Source organism: Sciurus vulgaris, assembly GCF_902686455.1.
Source record: "Sciurus vulgaris genome assembly, chromosome: 18".
NCBI lineage: Eukaryota > Metazoa > Chordata > Mammalia > Rodentia > Sciuridae > Sciurus > Sciurus vulgaris.
The window spans coordinates 32,509,650-32,531,043 of record NC_136479.1 but is presented as its reverse complement, the minus strand read 5'-3'; the positions used below and the strand labels follow the sequence as shown (position 1 = coordinate 32,531,043).

The window sequence follows — 21,394 nt, the reverse complement described above, 5'->3', positions numbered from 1 at the left end:
AGCTGCTCACCTGGTGGTGACCAGAAAGCAGAAAAAGAAAGGGAGAAAGAGAAAGGGTTCAAGGGTGTGTTCCCAAGAATCCACTCCTTTCAACACGTCCCACCTACAGTGTCCACTGTCTCCCAATAGTCTCCTCAGTTATAAATCCCTCAGTGGATTAATCCACCCATGAGGTCAGAGCCTTCATGATACAATCATTCCTCTGCAGTCCTGCCTCTGAACATTGCTGAAGGATCAGTCCTTCATCACATGAGTCTTTGGGGACATTTCAAATCCAAACCATAATAATAGGCACCAAAAGTAGCCCCTAGAGTAGGTGTTAAAGGTCCCGTGCCGTCAGTTGACCCGGAGCAGGACGGGCCTTCTGGAGAGTGCAGCTTTGACAGCATCGTGGTGCCAGTCATTCTCATCAGAGAACAAGTCCCCACCTTCAACAACCACAGAAATGACAAAACTGTCAGATAACAGGTAAGGTTTGCTTCCTTAGTTCATGGCCCACAAAGAGTGTGTCTTTAATTTTCCAAGTGTGTACTTTTCTAAGTGGTAAACCAAACAAGGAGTCCATTCACACCAGCTCAATTCAGTAAAATGTGGCAAGGTCATCCAGGGCCATGCTCACCAGACTAGGAAAAGGACAACCTTGAGCTCTTTGCCTGTGGAGCAGAGTGATGGCATCCACTTTCAATTTACATGCTGGTCCTGGGGCTAGACAGCCGTAGCAGCCCAGTGAACTCCATTAGGTAAAACTTAGCTAAGCCATTAGTGAACCAGGCTCAGGCATTTAGGGAATCTCTCAGACCTGTGGGCCCCACTGATCCACATCTCTGTTTTAGTGGGTATCTCCCAAAGGCGTAGCTGTCAATTTTTTATATAAAACCTGGGCTGACTACTCTCTTCAGTACACAATTTCTATTTGTCTAGCAAGACCTTTTAGATTAAAATCATCTGGTTCTATTTGACTTCCCCCAACCTTGAATAACGGCAATCACTGTTTTTCAAAAGGGGTGTATGTGGTGGACATTTCCAGCAGGTGGCACTGTTACACTGAAAAATTACCTCCCGAGTACCTGGGCTGCAGTTGTTTTAAAGTAAAGCTGGGATTTCCTTCTCTGGATTCTTTACTATACTTGCCAGACCACTTAGGAGGGGACAATGGAAGCAACTTGAAGAGTGATCCTCATGTCCCACCATTCCGCTGTATGGGAGAGTCTTCTCTACACTTGCCGGGCCTGGGAAAGTGCAAGCTCTTGTCCCACCACTTTCTACTAGGGGTATAGAAAGAAGCAACCAAAACGTTGAGCCCTACTGTTGAATTTGGGCAGCTTTCCCCTGCAGGAACCAGAGAAATCCAACACAGGCATGTCAGGAACTGAAGCATGTGACAGCCATCAGGAAACCTTGCAAATCCTACCCTTTCTTCCCATCACCTGGACTGAAAGCCGGGGGTGGGGAGATGCAGCCAGCCTGCCTGCCTGCTGGGCATGTGAATATGGCAGAGGGGCTATGGGACTTCTGCTCTTTGACCTGTTAGCCCGTGACCTACACAGAAGTAACTTTTTAAAAGAAGTCCACCTTAATTGTGGGGGTGGGGGGTGGGGATTGCTGCCCCATTGTCATATCACCTCTGAAGCTTTGCCCAATTTTAGCATAAGGGTGGGGTCTTCCAGGGCAGCAGGGCGGATCATAAGAATTTACTTAGATTTTGCTCCCTGATGGAGGCCCTAGCTTCTCTACCAACCCCCTATCCCATAATCAAATTTGTGGCACTGTTTGGGCAAACTTTCACTGCTCAGCCTCTAAACAATGACCCCACTTCTGTTGGTTACTAAGTACAATGGTGGGAGATCCTGACTCCCTTCCCATTCTTCACTTGAGCCAAGGCACTTGCTTTTGGATCCCAGAGAGTCTTTTATCTCCAAGCCTGCCCTGTTTCACTTCCTGTTCCAAAGAACCACGTCTCTCTTGGCATCCAATTCTTGTTGCCAAAGTTATTGAGTTTGGGATTTGGCTTACATGCTTTAATAAGTTAACCTGTTAATGATTCACAGTTATTGGAAGAAAACACAAAACTCCTGAGTCAGAGACAATGGACTTTATTACTTGTAGAACAATAAACAATAAAAGGACCAGCAAATTGGTTTGGTTCCCTCTTCCTCCCAATCCCAATAGGGGATGTATGCACCCAGATGGAGCCTACACATGCAGAAGGTTGCTGTAGAGCTGAGATGGGGAATGCACAGCTTTTACAGCAAACAGTAGCAAGCCTGCTCTTCGTCCAAGAGAATATGTGACTCCTTTTTGTAAGGAAAGAACAGAATAAAGGAAGTAAAGAGAAAGATAGGAGAGGCAGCTCAACTGTTACACAGGTTTATTCAGGAATAAATCTTCGGAGGGGAATCCAGTGGAGACTGAGACTCTTCTTCCCCTTACCACCTGGGTTGTTAATAGGGGCTTGAGGAAGTGGAAATTTTTGAGGCTAGTTTGTTGCTAGATGGTTGTCAGAGAAGGGCCCTTGTGTCGCATTCATTCTTTGAGGTGGTCACTGTTCCATGTTGAACCCGGTGTTTTCAGGATTCTCGTCCCAGATAACGATTTCCTGTCTTTGCATGATGGTGAATATCCTCTGGGGTTTAAGGTCAGTCTGTCAGAGTGACTGTGACCGTGAGGTGACTCTTGTTCCAAGATGGAGGATCTGCTTCAGAACAGCATTGCCTGTGTCGGTTCTCCCTGACATTCCTGCCTTTTTCTTTTTATCTTATAAGAAAGAGGTGATGTCTCTTAAACTATTTCCTGCTGAGAGGGGGCATCAATTTGAGGACTCCTCTAGGCTTTGGTATTGAGCAGTTCTAATGGAACTCAGCAGGAGGATGTTCTGAACCCTCTGATCAGTAGTGGTGTTAATGGTTCTCTGTGAAAAGGAGGTGAATAACCAAACAGGAAGGGCCCTATGGGGAGGCCAGTAATTATACAGAGGACTGGAAAGACAAAGGGGCTAGCCAAGAAAAAATCAATGGGCAAGAAAACCATCCCGTGTCCTATGAGGAAGAGTACTGATCCACCATGGTAGCCTGCACTCTTAACTTTTTTATGCCATCCCTCAGCAGGCCAGACCTGTGAATGTAAAAACAGCAGTTCTCCTGTAGGAAGGTACTGATGCCTGCTTTTTCTGCTGTTAATAAATCTAGTCCTTGTCTGTTTTGGAGGATACTGCTGCCAGTGAATCTCTTTGATCCCAAAGGGTAGAAAATTGGGTGGAGATTTCTCAAGGCCATTTCTTTGAACAGTACTGTGAAATAGTGTGGGTGGAAACTCTTTCTCCTGCCACTTCTGTGCTCACTTCTGTAGTTATGCCCTGACGTACCAGGAGAGGAACAAGAGGGATAACTTGTTTTGGTCTAAGTAGGGTATTCACTGGGATGGAGATGAGTCCCTCCTCAGTGAAATATAGGATGGGTGGTTTAAGGGTGCAAGTTCCTGTCCAGTTAGTTGGGTAAGCAGATGTAGTGTTATTTCCACATGGAAGACCCCCTGAGTATAGTCAAGAGAGCTAACCAGAGAGGTGATGGGAGACCACTGGTTTGAGTTGGAGGCTGCTGCAGCCCTGTGTCCATCCCTGGTAAAAGAAAAAGATGGTGGCCATGTATGCAGCTCCCAGGGGCTGGAAGTCAATTTTGGCATTTGAAAGTTGAGGCTTTTCAATTAAAAGTTGGTGGGTTTGGAGGTTTAAAAATACCCATCCTGGTAAAGGGAGAGGTCTGCAGTGGTCTGGATTGTAAAGCATAGGTTTTATATTTAGTAGAGGCACTTTGGTTAGTGTTCTGCTTTGGCAGAACACGGACTGATTTTTAGTTACAGGTAAACTCCAAAGGGCCCGGGGAACGGAGGCTCTCATAAGTTGGGTACCATATAGGTAGTATGTTCAGAAGTGGGACTGGGGAGATGAAAGGGGTAGTTACACAGGTAGTAAGGGAGCCCATGGGGGTGCCTTCTCCTGTGCGCTAGATACAGAGAGGAGACTGAGACCAGAGGTTGAGTAAGGGTGCCCAGCTGACCTGTTATGGGGATAGTAATGTGTGAGACGAGGTATTCGGAAGTCATACGTCAGAAGGTAATGTGTTGTATGGCTGATTCGCCAAACTTTGTTCTGTCTTCTTGGGGCATGTGAAGGAATCCTTTGGTGTTTGCCCAGGTGGAAAGAGGGGCCAGCTGGGCTTCATGAGCTGGAGCTCAGAGGGGTGAACAGATCCAGCAGGGGGCACTTGATGTGTTAGCAGAATTTCCCAGCAGGTGGTCAGAGGTTTTAAGAAGTGTGGACATGTAGTGAGGTATGAGGGCCAGACAAAAAGGAGGCAGAAGGAGAAGGAAAGCTGAAAATGAGAAGTCCTATTAAGCTCCTTGATGCCATAGTTCACGTGTAAAATTAAAAGTTTGAATTGGGGTGTTAAGGGGTTCTCAGAATGAACACGTGAGCAGCGAGAATAATAAACTGGAGAAAGTTGGGATAGGAAAGAGATGGATAATAAAGAGACAGGTTTATGAGGCAGGATCCTGGTCCTCTAGGTCTTTGGGTGTTCAGGGCCTATGGAAGAGCAAGAATATTCTGCTGAGTGAGGAGAGGGGAGGATGAATCGTAGGGGTGAGTGGAGCTGATACCTTTTTAAGCTTGGAATGGTGTATCCAGTGTGGGAATGATTTTAGTTTGGCTGCAGTAGGATTGTCAGGACTCTCTGATATGGACCTCCCATTCCGTGTTAAGGGGAGTAGGAGAGTCTTCACCACCCCAGGTGTTCTGGCTATGTGTTTAAGGGAGTCTGGGAAGAATCAGCAGCCTTAGGAAGGAATTGTTCTGCATGTTGTTGGGTTAGGTGTGTCAGGTGTAAGGCTGGCCAGGTGCCAGGAATGGGAAGGGCTGAGGAAAGAGGAAAACCTGGAGTACAGAGAGACGGCCATGCCATGGAGGAACTCAAAAGGGCTTAGATTGAGGGGTTTGGGGGAGAGAATTCATAAGTGAAGTGCCAAGGGGAGAAGCTTGGTCAGGTAAGTGGTTTCATTCAAAGCTTGAGTTTGGCCAGGTATAGTTTTAGGAGGGTGTTTGTGTGTCCCTCCTTTCCTGAGGATTGGGGGCAGGGCATGGGAGAGAAGTTTAGTAACCTTGGAAATGAAGGCCAGGCTGTTGTCCAGTTGGATGGAGGTGGCAATCTGAACCTGGGAATGATGTGAGCAAGGAGGGTGGAGGCTACTATCTGAACCTTTTCTGAGGTGGAAGGAAAGGCTTTTACCCATCCCGTTCAAGTGCCCACCAGGACAAGGAGATATTTAGTGTTTCTGATGGGGTGCACGTGGGCAAAGTCAATTGGCCAGTCTTAGCCTGGGACATGTCAGCGAGCTTGGTGAGTGGGAAATGGGGTCTAAGAGCTCCTTTGGGGGAAGTTCGGGTATATATGTGGCATGTTTGGGTGATCTGTTCAAGAGTGTCAGCCATCGATGGGGAGTGTGTGTGAGACCTGAGTACGTGAAAAAGGGGCACATGTCCTGAGTGAAACTGGGAATGGAAAATCAAAAGGAGAGATTTTTGTTGGGACTGAGGAGAATGATTTTGTGGTCTATTAGGAACCAATCCTTTTCTAAAGGGAATCCCAGGTTAGAATATTTTTTACTTTCTGAGGCAGAATGAGATGGAAAAATGGGAAGTATGGAGGGTTGTGAAGGGACTTCCTCAGGTTTTGTGTAAGAACAGTAGGAGCCAGTGGGGAAGGGCCTGGTCAGCAGCCTGCTCTGCTGCTGCATCTCATCTGCCTTTGGCTCTGGTGTTGGCTGACCTTTGGTGCCCTCTGCAATGAATGACGGCTATGGCCAGGGGTAATAACCTTGAGCATGTTGTGAATGAGATGGCCATTAATGGCGGGCATGGGAGTGAAGGTGAAAGACATACTTGGGTCAGTACACGTCTACTTTCTGTCCCCAAGCTAGAGTGAGGGCGTGGTGAAGGCGTAATTTAATCTATTGGGAGGAGTTTGGGGAGGTAAGACTCTGTTTTAGTCAACTTTCTCATTGCTGCAACTGAAAGACCCAACCCGAAAGGAGGAAAGGTTTATTTAGGCGTTCACAATTTCAGAGGTCTCAATCCATAGACAGCAGGCTCTATTCCTCGGGGCTCCAGGTGAGGCTGAACATCATGGCAGAAGAGTGTAGCAGAGAGAAACAGCTCATGTGGTGATCAGGAAGCAGAGAGAGAGACAGGCCCCTCTCCAGATACAAATATATACCTCAAAACCACGCCCCAATTCCAATCTCCTCTAGTCACACCCCACTACTTGGGTTACCACTCAGTTAATCCCTATCAGGGGATTAATCACTGGTTGGGTTAAGACTCTCACAACCCAATCGTTTCTCCTCTGAACCTTCTTGCAGTGTCTCACACGTGAGATTTTGGGGGTCACCTCACATCCAAGCCTTAACAGGCCCCTGATTGTGTAATCTTGCTATTATGGCATATCCTGCCTTAGAGTGAGGGGTTTTGAAGGAGCGCCCATCAATAAACCATGAGAGGCACTGGATGAAGGACTGTTTAAAATACGGAAGAAGGGAGAGGACATGGTATCTAAAAGGTCAAGACACAAGTGAGAGGGAAGGGGGTCTGGACTGTTATCTGAGGGAGAGCTGGGAGGATAGCTGGGTTAAGGGGTTTGCAGTGTTGGAAAGATATCCATGGATTGTCTGTCTACAGGGAGCATGTATTTATTGGGGTCTGGATGAGAGGAGGGATAGGAGAGAGCAATGGCTGTGTAGTTCCTTTGGATTGTGAGAGGAGGGGATGGTAACATGCTGATAGAGACTCCATTTGTGGGCCTCTGAGGCTAAAAGGGCTGTAGCTCCAAGCACCTTTAGACAAAGGGACCAGCCCTAAACTACTGTCTGTGTCTAATTATTTTGAGAGATAAGCCACCGCCCTGGGGGAATCTCCAAAGATCTGACATAGGAGTTCCAGGGATACTTCTGGGTGGCAGAGATATCGAGAAAAAAATGGTTGTTGCGTGTCTAGAAGACCCAAAATGGGGGCCTGCAAGAGGACTTATTTGAACTTCTGGAAAGCAGTATTGATGGGAAGAGAAGGGCTTAGGGGTTCAGAAAGGTCACTGAGAGGCAGAGTAGAGGGGCAGAGTGAGGAGGCCAAAGTTAGGAACCCAGAGGTAGAAATAACCTGCCAATCCCAGAAAAGAGATCAAGTTAAGAGATCAAGACGTCTGTTAAGGAGTTCTTTGGGGCCCTTGTCTGAGTTTGATTTTTAGCCTGATCTTGTTTGAGTTTTTGTGCTTTTAATTCCTCCCTCTTGTTGCAGACCTTGAAGGCCAATTGTATAAGTTCACATTGAGCGGTCTGTGGGCCGTCCTCCAGCTTTTGGAGTTTTTCCCCTGATATCTGGGGCAGAGGAGATGAAATGTAAGTGCAGGTAAAGTCTGCCATGGTCTGATTAAGGCTGGTGTATTTAATCATGGCCTCTGAGAGGTGGGAGAGGAAGAGGACAGGTTTTCATCACTGCCTCTGGTGACTTCTTTCATAGTCCACAGCCTTTGAGGCAGCCTTTTCCTTTCCTGCTGGGATCCTTATCTTCAGAGGAAAGACAGGAGGAAAGGATGCCATAAATGTCATGCCAGGTGAGGTCACAGGACTCAGTAATGTGTAGGAATTCCTTCTGAAAGGTGGTGGGGTCTGAGGCAGAAGAGCCTAAACGGGTTTTGTTTTGTTTTGTTTTGTTTTGTTTCCTGTCTGTGAGAGGTTGTGTAGGAAAAATGGGACATGAACACACACAATGCCTTCTGGACCTTGGAGGGAGCAGAGGTTTCTGTTGGGGGAAGCATGTGGGAATGAGTGTGGGGTGGGGAGGGAAGGGGTGAAGGTGAGTGAAGAGGGACACAGGAGGAGGTTCATCTGCAGGGACACATTGAGAGGCTGAGGAAGCCGAGGGAGGGGAGTAATGGATACCTGGAGGGGGTTTTCCTTTGAGGAGAGAAATATAAAAAACTGAGCAGTTTTGGCAGAGAGAAAGAACCAGAAGGCCTAGACATAGGGAGCCTGGACCATTTGCCATTGTTGTGGAGAAAATGTTTAAGATCTCTGAGAAACTGGATGTGATGGTGCACACCTATAAGTCCCAGTGACTCGGGAGGTTGAGGCAGGAGGATTACCAACCTCACAAAGGACCAAGGACCGAGGACTTAGCTAGACCCTGTCTCAAAATAAAACATAAAAGCCAGGTGTGGTGGCACATGCCTGTAATCCCAGCAGCTTGGGAGGCTGAGGCAGGAAGATCGAGAGTTCAAAGCCAGCCTCTGCAAAGCGAGCGCTAAGCAACTCTGTGAGATTCGGTCTCTAAATAAAATACAAAATAGGGCTGGGGATGTGGCTCAGGGGTCGAGTGCTCCTGAGTTCAATCCCCTAGCACCGCCCCCAAAAATGTCAAAAGGTGAAGCTGGGCAGGACTCTGGGGAAACTTTCCTGGGATCCCCAATAAAACTGGAGGGCAGGAGGGGCACACCATCCTTCTCTGAGAGGACCTGAAAGTGTCCCCCTTTCCATTTTCCCATCCCTTCTAATAAAACTCATGCCTGTTACTCTGAGGGAAATGTCTGAGATCTTTCTGGCATGATGGCAAGCATCAGGGTTTGAAGAGGGTGTTTCTGCAGCTGCCTCAGTTTCCCAGGAGGCCAGTGCCCTGTAACACAGGTGCTGCAGCTGGCTAGTAAGCCCATCCCAGGGGACACTCAGGCCCTTAGTTTAGGCAGTACTGGCCAATGGTGACTGTCCAGACACCCTAGCCTTGCACCCAGGGGTAATGTCCCACAAACCTCCTATGACTGCCCCCTCCACACCCACATCAACTAAAACGAGTGGCTTTGTTACTGGCATAGGCCTGGACCAGTGAGTCAGTCACTTTAGGCAGTGCTCCATGTTGGCAGAAAGAGGATGAGTGGCCAGGGGAGCACTCACAGAAACCTTGTTCTAGGTGCTGTCCTTGAGCATGTTCCTGTAGCGACGGGGCGCTCATCAGGTTCCGGGAGCCTGCATGTCATGCGCACCTCTGCCTCTGAAACCACAACCACCCTCAGCACCAAATCAATCTCTCTCTCTCTCTCAACACACACACACACACACACACACACACACACACCTACTATGTGCAAACTTTCGAGCACACAATTCACTTCTTTACCCAGGAGGACGAACTAAGAGAGGATAATAAACTGTTCACTGTTCATTTAAGCTTGGAGATGGCCAGAAAAGTTTAATCTGTAAATAACCATTATGACTATTATTATTATTGTTATTATTATTATTTTGGTACTGGGGATGGAACCCAGGGGCACTCAACCACTGAGCCACATCCCCAGTCCTTTTTTTGTATTTTATTTAGAGACAGGGTCTCACTGAGTTGCTTAGGGCCTTGCTGATTTGCTTAGGGCCTCGCTAAATTGCTGAAGCTGGATTTGAACTCGCGATCCTCCTGGCTCGGCCTCCCAAGCTGCTGGGATTACAAGTGTGTGCCACTACATCCGGTGGCCAATAAACCATTATTGATCTCTTAATTGATCCAGGCTCTGTGAAGGGTTGAAAGATAAAAGTATTCCTACGCATCTCCCCTACATGTTACCATCTAGAAAAGAAGAGTGAGTGGTGTTTGGGTGTGGCAGATTCTGAACTGAACCAATCCCAGCACTTGGAGGTTTGAAAAATGACATCTCCTCCTTTGCATCCCATGTCCTGTCACTTAATTGGTTGCCAAGTTCTCTGGTTTCTACTGCTATGATCTCTCCTCCCTATTTCTGATGACACTATTCTAAAACTGGTGCAGCATGCTGGGCCATCTTGAGAGGTCCTCTGTTCACCTGTAACTCTCCTGAGGCACCCCAATGGGCAGGGCACCTGGTGGCGAGCTCTTGTTCTACCCAGAACCTCATCCTCCCCTTTCCTTCTTCTTAACTGAAAACCAAGGTTCTCTGGGATGATTTACTTCAACTTCTTTCTCTCTAATCAAAAGGTGCAGGTGACCCACTGCATTCATAGGTTCCACATTTGGGGATTAATTCAACCAACCAGGGATTGAAAATGTTGGGGAAAAAATTGCATCTGTACTGAACATGTACAGACTTTTTTCTTGTCATTATTCTCTAAATGATACAGTATAACAACTATTTACTTGGCATGATTTAAAGTATATGGGAGATGGCCTACCTTTTATGCCAGTACTATACCATTGTGTAGTATTTGGATTGTGGGATTTGAACATCTAGATTTTGGTATCCATGTGGGTCCTGGAATCAGTTCAAAGGAGGGAAAATATAGGAAGCCACTTAAATTACATAGGATTTGTGCTCAGTATTGGTAGCACTATTCAGGTTATTCCTTTTGATGGATAGCTCAGAGGGTCTGATACCTCTGGGCAAAGCCCCACTATAAGATTTGGGGATAAAGATTCTATTTCTTTTGTCAAGTGAGGAAGTCACTTTGAAAGGGGTTACTTAACCATGGGAGTGTTTTGCAGGGGATCAGTTTTAAAAGTGTATTATAGAAAGCAAGGACCTGTGAGTTAATTCTTTCACAACTGTCCCCACACATTCTTCGGAAAGATGTGCAGATTCCCCATTGCCCACTCTTACCCTCCAGTCCTTATACCCTCACCTGGTCTGAAGATTGCTGCTTTCTGACATGAGGCCCGAGCAAGGACTACCAGTGCCCATCCTTCCATTGAAGTTTAATAAGGCTTACCGTTTTAACTTAAAAATTTCGTCTACTTAAAAAGCCACACAGAAATTTAAATATTTTCTTCTTTACCCATGTGGGCTACCTTCGGCATCCCTTGGTGGCTCCTGGCTTGGCAGATTACAGACTCAGAGGACTAATTAATAGCATGTCTTCTTGAAACTTGCTAGGAGTTAACAGGCCAGGTTCTGGGGAAGACACCAGGAGTAAACTGCAGCTGGACTTAGCCCCTGAGCTACAGAATGGATGGTATGGAAGGTTCTGGGAGCCCAAGACCTGTTCCCAGAGGACTGTTCTTGGGAGAACAGTTTACAAAACAAGCCGCCGCAGTTTGAGGACCCTCACTCTGCTTCCATCTTTCTGTCCTTGACACCGCCTCCTTTGATCTGTTCTTGCTCTGGAGGAATGAGCAGGATAATGAGGATTTGAGAAAAACAAGGAATGCCCAGTTCTGACGGGGGAACAGTTCACGGAGTGATTTAGCTCCTCTGATCTTTTACTGAGGTTCTCACTGCGGTACCGCCCCCAAAACCGCGGCGCACACGCATGCGCCCTGAGCCCGAGGGCCGCTGTCAGCCTCTTTTGCCTGGACGCGGCCTGTATCAGGCGAAGCCGGCAGTCTGGTAGGGGGCGACAGCCCCGGAGGGCTGCGTCAGCGCTCGGGCCTTCGGCTCTCGCCGTCAGTCACCGGCTCTGAGTCAGCTAACCATCGAGAGATGAGGACCTCCCACTTTCCTAGAGAGAACAAGTGGGCGTTGGGGGCCCGGAGGTGGGGGTGGGTGGTGAAAAGAATGACCCGGAAGTTAAACGCGCAGAAACTTCCGTTCTTTGTTCTGTCCCCTGTGTGTGGGTCTGTGACAGGGTCCAACCGGGCCTGGTCCGTGTCCGGCCCCCCCCCATCTCCCGTCCCTGCCCCCAGGGTAAGTCCGTCCATCCCCGGGGCTCGCGGTGAGGCGGAGGCTGTGGTCGCCGGGAAAGGGGGTGGTGTCCGTGTGGCTGCGGCCCGTGGGGGTCCCTAGGCCCGCTGGAGCAGGGTGCGGGCAGGCGCCCCTCCCTCCCCTACCTCCGGTCCCCGGGGACCCCAACACACACACACACACACACACACACACACACACACACACACACACACACACACACACCATCCCCCCACCCCTCGCGTGGCTCAGGGAGGAAAGGGGCTCCAGTTCTGGTTTTGGTGCTTAAACGGCACCCAGCTCCAGCGTTTAAAACTTCCAGTAGAGCCGTAGAGGCGTCCCTCTCTAAAACGGCTGATGACAGCGACCCTAACTTGCTGCGGCTCCCAGACACTTGTTTGATCGGAACAGTTTTCCGCGATTGTAGCAGGAGAGGAAGTTTACTTTTCTTAGCTGACTTCGTTGGTCAGAGAATGAGCAATTAGAACCCAGGCTGGGAGCGGGGTGCAAACTCATATTCTGGGAACTATCCCGCCGGAGTCCATAAGTGTAATCTTTTCGGGCGCAGTGCAACAAGCTCTGGTTCCCGTTTTCAATCGTGTTGATCCTTAGTTGGATCTGCTTTGGAAGTGGAATTGAACACAGACCCATGTTTATGCTCTGAAGGGCATGTGTAAACTCCACAAGAGGATAGCAGGATGATGAACTTGAAACTCGTGGAATACTTGGAGGAAGTTAAGGTATTTTTCCCTCCAGAGGAGACGTCTGTGGAGAGTGAGCATCATTTGGTTTCAAGTGTTTGATAGACAGCTGTTGAAACTCCATTAGGGCACTAGGTCCGGGGAGGGAGATGAGGGCCCCTTGGAATGGGTTTTTTGCATCCATGAAATCCTCTCATAATGCTGTGCACCAGTGGAGCAGACTCACTGTTGAAGTAACTGTGTGTCCAGCAAGTTCGCCTATAGAATGATGGGAATTTCTTACTCTGGGGGAAGGTTAACCTGGAGAACCTTCAGCTCCATTTCAGATTTCTCCAGGGTGCAACAGAATTATCAGTTGTTTGGTATTTATCAGTATTTATTAGCACTATGTTCTCTTTTTAATCTAAATATTTATATGTTAGAAATAAAGTTTACAGGAATGTTCCTTTATTTCCCCTTTATCATACAGCATTGGCATCGACTAAAATCAGAATTCCCAGGAACCTGAATAGAGGCTGCCAGATTCTCAGTCATTGCTACTCTGACTTCTAGGGACTAACTTCGAAGAAGAAAGGGATCCAGCAGGTAAAGTTTTCCATAACGAATTCTCACTGCTAAGTGGTCTTAGTCCCCAGGAGCAGCTCCAGGGAGAGGGATTGGCAGCAGGGCAAGGAAAGGCCCTGCCTGGGCTCAAAGCTGTGGGAGCACAATGGAGAGTTTCTTTCTGTGAGAAACATTGTTCACTGATACAGACACAGGGAACTTGTTTTCAACAATATGCCTTTGAGTTCCAGCTTTGCTTAACCCAGTTGTAAAGGGAGAGTATTGCCTTTCTCTCTGGAGTCAGAGCCTTTGACTTGCCTTTCTAAGGGAAGCTTGTTTGTTTTGTTTTCGGAGATGGGGTCTTGTTGTGTTGCCCTTGATGGTTTTGAGCTCGTGGGTTCAAGCTACCCTTCTACCTTAGCTCCTGAGTTTCTGAAACTACCACTGTGTCCAGCTTCTTAAGAGTTTGTTCTAAGAGTTGATTTGTTGTAGGTGTCTGCTTACAAACAGTCTTGGAAACCATAAAGGTGGTTGATAAGGGGGGAAAAAAAGATGGCTGGCTCAGAAACAGTTGAAGGGACCCAGCTAGAAGGGTGATGGTGGCAACAGACTGGGTCACCTTGATTGCCAGTCAGCCTGCCTCTTGCCTGATTCGGTGTTTTCCACTGTGAAATGGCATTGGCATTGGGCATTCTCTATCCCTTTGCTGTCCCCAGATTAGACTGCTGTGCTTTCAAGTGACTCTCAGATGGACTCTTCCCCGCTTTATGCCTTAGGTGAATATAGCAGCCTGTAATGATGAAGCAAATGCTTTTTGCATTCCTGATTTTTTTTTTTTAACTCCTTGCTGTAGAGCCTTGCAATAAAGCTGGCTTTCAACAAGTATGCGAGCAAATTTCTAAATAGATAAAGGGTGGTGGATAAAACCTGGAGTATTTTTTTGTTTTGTTTTGTTTTCCTATGCTCTGGGATGCTCTGGAGGCTGCTGAATATTCTAGATGTACTGATCTTGTCACAGCCTTTGTCTGAAGTAGAAACTCCGTGAGATTCAGACCTTCTCTTAAGGGCTCTGTTACATTTTATTTACTAGAGACACAGAGAATAGACCTCTTTTGATTAAGGTATCAACTGGGGAATGAAGACATTTGTGAGGATAAAACAGAATAATGAAGAATTTTGTGTTTGAAAAAAGTGGTCCCTGCTACAGGGACTTATGTTTTGATCCAAAGAAATGTCTTGTAAGAAGAGGGAAATAAAGCTGCTGCCTTCTCAGTGAAAGGAAGCACAGCACCTGGGGTTATTATTTTCATCTTCATGAATATATATATATATGCTTACTTTTCATTATAAATATCACTGAGAAGCCAGGTGTGGTGGTGCACACCTGTAATCCCAGCAACTTGGGAGATTCAGGCAGGAGGATCTTAAGTTTGAGCCCAGTCTCAGAGAGTTGTCGGCAGAGTTGGGATATTGTGGGAAAAATGGACACTTTTTCTGATCTTTGTGTAATTTCATTATGGGAGTGAGTGGCCGTATTCACCAGGATCTAAAGACTAGTTGCTGGGATGCTTACTGTCGTGGATATTAACTGAGATGCTAGTTGCCCTCTTTCTGTATTCAAGAGGTGTTTTTAAAATTGTCTTTGAACTTTTGCTTCTACAGTGCTTCCTCATTCTCATTCAAAACCTGCTTCCTGCTGAATCCTTGGATAGGAAACCAGAAACCAGAGCATCTAGCCCTACCCATGGAAACTCAAGCCGATCATGTATCTCACGAACCTCAGGCCCGGCTTGAGAGTGGTGAGGAATAGAGATTCATTTATTTTTATTCAATTATTCAGCAATCATTTATTGAAATCTCTCATTCACCAGGTACTAGAATAACTGCCAGAGTTCAGATGTGATAAGACATACCCCTTGCTATTCAGTAACTCTCTGTCTAGTGGGGAAAGTTTAATTGAAACCAGTAATTAATACACAGCTTGGTAGTTTTTATAACTGAGGCATTTTGAAGGATTGTAGGCACCTCAAGCAGGATTAAGAAAACTGACAATCTCTTAATTCCATTTTTCAGATATCTGTAACAGCCAACTTCATGGTCATAATTTGGGCTCTTTCGGAGCAAGTTCTTAGAATAGGCTCCAGGGAGTCATTTTGTAGGTCATGGGCAAAAGGATAAAGTGGATATTCACTAAAATATGTTACTTTTATAGACTATCTCTTACTTTTGAACTAGTTTCAGCCTGAATGGGAACTGTTTTCATGCTTATTAGGAAAAGCATTTAAGATCTTTTTTGTCAGATCTAGTATGTCTAGTGGTTTAGAGTCTCTAAGAGACAAATATGAAAAGTTACATGGTCAAGCACAGGAACAGAAATATTTGTAGTGTATACATTTTATCTGGGAATGAAGAAAAAGTAGAAGAGCCGTGAACATTGTTTTCAGTCAGAGCTGGGGAGAAGCTGCTCATTTTCCTCTGCCTGAGAACTTCATATAAGAGTTTGAGTTCAGAGATATGGAAGGATGGAAGAGACGTGAGAGTGTAGCCTGTTTCCAACTCATATTGGGAGAATGGACAAGAACACAGGAAAGATGAGACTAGGCACTTCCATTAAGAGTGACCAGAGGGGGTGCTGGGGAGATAGCTCAGTCAGTAGAGTGCTTGCCTTGTAAGCACAAGGCCCTGGGTTCGATCCCCAGCACCCAAAAAAAAAAAAAAGAGTGACCAGAGGCCAGAGCAAACAGATTGATTTCTGGGCCTTCTTATTATCCTTCAGCTCTTCCTTCTTCAAAAGTTCCTGTCTTTTCTGACAAGGACAGTCTGGGGGATGAGATGTTGGCAGCTGCACTCCTAAAGGCCAAGTCTCAGGTGAGCTCTGGTTCCCTTCACCCATTTTCTTCCCAATTTGTGGGCAGCTTTTTTTGTAGTGACATCCCATTCAGTGTCCTAAATCCAGATTCGGTTCATTAGGATTATGTTCCTTTGCTACTGAATAATGGACCTTCACCTTCCGTCATGGACTCTTACTTCTCATTCTCTATTCAGACCTCCTTTTTCCCACTTCCCAAAGAGGCATTAGTCAACCCCATCTTGAGTTTTTGGTGCTGCTGGTCCCAGCCCTTACCCTAAAATTGTGTGCATTATTGTGTTGTTCTAGGAGTTGGTGACATTTGAAGATGTAGCTGTGTACTTCATCCGGAAGGAGTGGAAGCGTTTAGAACCTGCTCAGAGGGATCTCTACAGGGAAGTGATGCTAGAGAATTATGGCAATGTATTCTCATTGGGTAAGGAGTTGCACCTTCTCAATAGAGCTCCCTGCTATTTGTTGACTTCCTTGTTTGCTGGAAACAACAGTCCAGTCACTGAAAACAAGTAATTAGTGATTGACTCAGCCTCAGAAAATTCTAATAACAATAATAATTGTAACTCACATTTATACAGTAATTTGCAGTTATCATGTATATTCTCTCACTTAATTCTCATAGTCACACTGTAATTGAAGTTGCTAGTATTATCCCTTTTTTTTTTTTTTCCCCTCTTGTACTGGGGATGGAACCCAGGGCCTTGTGCATGCTAAGCAAAAACTCTACCATTGAGCTACATCCCAGCCATATTGTCCTCATTTTAAGGTGAGGAAAGTGAGATCACAGATCTCAAGTGCCTTGTGCATCGTCATAGAACTGGTAAGTGCAAAGCTTGAGCCCCAGGCGTCTTTTAACTCCAAAACTGATACTTTTTCCATGTGTTCTCAGAAGTTAATATGTAATCCAGAGACATTTCTGAAGAATAAGGATGTTGGGATCCTTGTGTGCAAATGAACATTCTGGGACTCTTTCCTTCCCTTCTCTGTTGAATTACCCCAGGGACCTCTTGCTTTGTTTAGGATCTCGTACACCTGCTGCTCTTGCAGAAATATAAACTTGTAAGTAGAAATTACCTTCAAGATTAATACCTCATTTCTCACCCCACTTTTAATGAGAATATTTTCCTTACTCCCAGTTGAGACCTGCCTGTACGATTCCTTTCTGTCCCTAGCAGATCTGGGGTCTCAGATTGTACTCTGGGACTGTTAAGTATGAGCAGGATAAACTTCCTTGTACAATGACTCTCCCCATGAGTAGGATTCCCATTTCTGAATCCTGATACCATCTCTTGGCTAAAGTGAGAGGAAAATTTCAGGGTCCTGAATTGGAAAGGAACTGAGAAGAGAAGTCCAAAGAGATATCTATTCAGGACAGGGAGGAACAGCTGTTTCTGTTTTTAACCCTCAGTACCCTGTCTGCTTTAAAAAAAAAAAAAAAAAAAATTAATAAACTAAAAATGTTGACTATCCGAACCCTTTACAGTTATTCTCTGTGCCTGAAGTTCCCTTCAGAAACTCCAACAGAAGTAGTGAAAATAGAGAGGTCAGATATAGAGATGGTTAATATCACCTCCCACACGAGCACAGCTTTAAGGCCTGGAGTGCAGAGGTGGCCTAAGCTGTCTTGCCTGTTTCTGTGGGTGTGGCTTATGTGACATGACTATAGATAGGATTGTTCTATTAATGTGGGGCCATTGGAATTCCTAGTATCCTCACCCTTCTGCTCCTTTCCACTCTCCCACATGTTTCTTATCTCTCTTCCCCACTTTCTCTTCAACTGTCTATGTTAGTTTTTCATATATGCTTTCCTGATCATGCCTTTTTATTTTTTTATTTCTTGCAGTATTGGGGAAGGGGCCCAGAGCCTTGCACATGCTAAGCAAGTGCTCTACCCCTGAGCTACATCCGTAGGCCTTTTTATTTTGAATCAGGGTATTGTTAGGTTGCCATGCTGGCCTCAAACTTGTGATCTCCTTTTCTGTCTCAGTTTCCCAAGTAGCTGGAATTGTAGTTGTGTGCCACCATGTCCCATTCCCTCATCATTTTTGTTTGTTTGTTTTGTGTTATAGGGAATTGAACCCAGGGGTCCTCTACCACTGAGCTACATTCCTAAGCCTTTTCTTATTTTGAGACAGGGTGTCACTGAGTTGCTGAGGTTGGCCTCAAATTTGAGATCCTCCTATCTCAACTTTCCAAGTCCCTGGGATTACATGCATGCACCACCATGTCTGACTTTTTTTTTTCTTTGAATTTTGGTACTGGGGATTGAACCCAGGGGTTCTTTATTACTGAGCAACATCCCCAGCTCTTTTTAAGATTTTAAATTTTGACTTATCATCTCACTAGGTTGCTCAGGGCCTTGCTACATTTCTGAGGCTGACCTTGAATTTGTGATCCTCCTGCTTCCACTTTCTGAGTCACTGGGCATGCACCACAGTGCCTGGCTTCCCTATCATTTTTTAAATTGTCTTTGTATTCACCCTCCATCTTCTGAGTTATATCTACAGCTTCTGACTTCTCTTTGAAGATTTCATTAAGCAGTATGGCTTTCCTCTTTTAGTTTTGGTTCCCAACCTCTCTCCCTAATCCATACCTCATCTCTACATCTTCAGCTTTCTCTGTACTTTCTGCACTTTTCTCCGTGATTTTGCTCTGTACCTTGCTCTTTCCCTGTTTCCTTAGCCTGTTTATCTTGTTTCACCTAGCTACACTTAAGTAGGCCTCTTTTCAGGCATGTACTTCTAACACTGTAAATACCAGTCACAGTTGACACAGTTATCTTGTCATCTGATTCTTAGCCTCTTATTCTTTTTTGCACAAGGAACAAGTAACATTTGCCTTTTGTTTTGTTTTGTTTTATTTTTTTTGTGTGTGTGTGTGTGTGTGCTAGATGGTGAATCCAGAACTGAAAATGATCAGGAAATTTCTGAAGATACAGGATCACGTGGGGTGCTTTTGGGACGATTCCAGAAGGATATTTCTCAGGGTCTTAAGTTTGAAGAAGCCTATGAACAAGAAGTTAATGTAAAGAGGCAACTAGGGAACTCCTCTGGAGAAAGATTGAATAGGAAAATACAAGATTTTGGTCAAGTGACAGATGAGGAAAAACTCACTGCCATGGGAGAGAGAAAGGAGAAACATGAGTTTCGGAACAGCTTCACTGTGAATACCAACCTTATTTCACATCAGAGACTTCTTATGGGAGACAGACCCCATAAGTGTGATGAATGTAGCAAGAGCTTTAATCGAACTTCAGACCTTATTCAGCATCAGAGAATCCACACTGGGGAGAAGCCCTATGAATGTACTGAATGTGGGAAGGCCTTCAGCCAGAGTTCTCATCTTATTCAGCACCAGAGAATCCACACTGGGGAGAAGCCTTATGAATGTAATGATTGTGGAAAGACCTTCAGTTGTAGCTCTGCTCTCATCCTCCATCGAAGGATCCACACTGGGGAGAAACCTTATGAATGTAATGAGTGTGGAAAAACTTTTAGCTGGAGCTCCACCCTGACTCACCACCAGAGAATCCACACTGGTGAAAAGCCCTATGCCTGTAATGAATGTGGGAAGGCCTTCAGTAGGAGCTCCACCCTTATTCATCATCAGAGAATCCACACTGGAGAAAAACCCTATGAATGTAATGAGTGTGGGAAGGCCTTCAGCCAGAGCTCACACCTCTATCAGCACCAGAGAATTCACACTGGAGAGAAGCCCTACGAATGTATGGAATGCGGAGGAAAGTTTACTTATAGTTCAGGCCTTATTCAGCATCAAAGAATCCACACAGGGGAGAATCCCTATGAATGTAGTGAGTGTGGGAAAGCCTTCAGGTACAGCTCTGCTCTTGTTCGCCACCAGAGGATTCACACTGGAGAGAAGCCTTTGAATGTAACGGGTATGAGCAAAAGTTCCCTCAGAGTTACTGCTGAATTAAATATCAGAGAGTCTACATGAAAGGGAGCCACACACTGTTTTCCTCACTTCCCCTGAGTCACAAGAGCTCTTGCCTTACTGGATAAGTATGGACAACTTGGGATGTGTCCCTTCCACCTGAGACCTTTCACTTTAGAGAATGGGGCAGATTAGGCAAGTCATCCTGGCATGGTGAACAGCAACCTAGCAGATTTCTCAGCAGTGATATCAGCCTTGGAACTGAGGCAAGCAGTAGATAAAGTGCAGGGAATAGAAGAGAGCCTGGGGACCAGTCACTCTTTTTTGGAAAGGAGATTGCACTAAACCATTCTTCTTGCATCAGAGAAGCCTTTCTTTCCAAGGAGGGGATGGAAGCTTAGTAGGAACAAAATTCCAAGGATTCCAGTAGTTGGAGTTAGCACAATGAGCACAGAAGGCAGCTGAAAGAATGTTCTGGGTCCTCCTGTTTGCTGGGAATGGAAAAGAGGGCTGTATTTCAAAGCCACTCTTCCCAGTTCAACTTTAAGATTTGTGTTGTTTCTTGATTTCATTACTTGCAGAAACTAGGTTTTGAGGGATTTGTTATTTTATTGAGGAGGGGGATAAAAGAGTTTCTGTAATGATTGTATCTTGTAAGGCTCTTGGAGCAGTAAGACCACAAATCCAAGAGCAGTGTGGCACTGGGCAGACCCCTTGTGGTTCTCCCTGTTATAATGGGACTGAATGGGAAGTCCATCTAAGCAGTGAATAACCTGAGAACGGGTCAGAAGCCTATAACACGGCCTCTGATTCCTGTCCTTTCTCCCTCTTCCTATTCCTGTAATGAAAAGTGACTTAATCCCACCCTCTAGTTATTAAGGATGCTTTTGAGAAGCTCACTCAGCCAACCTGTCCTGCCTTCTATCATCTCTAATATCTGACCACAGCAATCCGACTTCTGACTACACCTCTGACTTCAGCAGAGGAGGATTAATGCAAATAAAGAGAAAGCCCCAGAGAAGGAAGGCTGTGGCCTGAGCCTGGTGGAGTGCTCCTTGCTGGTTAGGGTGGTGCTCCCTGAGTTTTCCTGGTCCGAGGGATGATCTTCCATTGTGTTTCCCTGATCCTGCTCATCCTGTAGCATTAACGAAGTGCACTATTAAACAATAGTTTTTTCAGAAGGGGAGATTGTGTTTTTGTGCAGGGGCTATATTCATTCAGTTAAAACAGGACACAGTGAATATTAGTGGGATCCAAACATTAAGCTTGATACGGACAACCCTTTCTCTTTAAGTCCCAACCCGAGCCTTCCCTTTCCCTCAGACTTGTCATAGTCCTCTAGTTACTGCTACAGACTATCGTAAACTCACTTACATAGTCACTCCACCTTTATGAGCAGCACATCTGTGTGTGTGTATGTTTTTCGTTTTTTTTGTACCAGGGATTGAATCCAGGGGTACTTAACCACTGAACCACATCCCCAGCCTTTTTTTTTTTAATTTTGAGGCAGGGTCTCACTAAGTTGCTTAGGGCCTTGCTAAATTGCTGAGGCTGGCTTCAAACTTGTGATCCTCCTGCCTCAGCCTCCTGAGTCAGTGGGATTACATGTGTGTGCCACCATGCCTGGCTGTGGTACAATACTTAGACCAGCAACCAGAAATCGAATGGTGTGACTAGGCATGGGGTCTCTGAGAAGAGAGTCCTTGGTCGTTGGGTAG

The 21,394-nt window shown here is 45.9% G+C and overlaps 1 protein-coding gene and 1 long non-coding RNA gene across 4 annotated transcripts; both read left to right on the top strand.

Annotated features, from left to right (window-relative positions):
* The first annotated feature begins 973 nt into the window (after positions 1-973).
* On the top strand, positions 974-1,929 carry LOC306649306. The gene is made up of 2 exons (XR_013760622.1): positions 974-1,170; positions 1,207-1,929. It is a non-coding gene; the product is annotated as an uncharacterized lncRNA (long non-coding RNA).
* A 9,619-nt stretch (positions 1,930-11,548) lies between these two features.
* On the top strand, positions 11,549-20,857 carry ZNF3 (zinc finger protein 3). Of its 3 annotated transcripts, XM_079121965.1 has the most exons (7): positions 11,559-11,678; positions 12,342-12,961; positions 14,582-14,718; positions 15,696-15,787; positions 16,077-16,203; positions 16,549-16,602; positions 18,673-20,857. In XM_079121965.1, the coding sequence occupies exons 3-7, from the start codon at positions 14,664-14,666 to the stop codon at positions 19,737-19,739; spliced, it is 1,395 nt and encodes a 464-aa protein (XP_078978091.1). In that variant the 5' UTR covers positions 11,559-11,678; positions 12,342-12,961; positions 14,582-14,663; the 3' UTR covers positions 19,740-20,857. The 3 variants fall into 3 exon arrangements, with proteins under 3 accessions (XP_078978090.1, XP_078978092.1, XP_078978091.1); XM_079121964.1 differs by having other exon boundaries at positions 11,549-12,961; XM_079121966.1 differs by lacking the exon at positions 16,549-16,602 and having other exon boundaries at positions 11,554-12,961.
* The last annotated feature ends 537 nt before the right edge of the window (positions 20,858-21,394 follow it).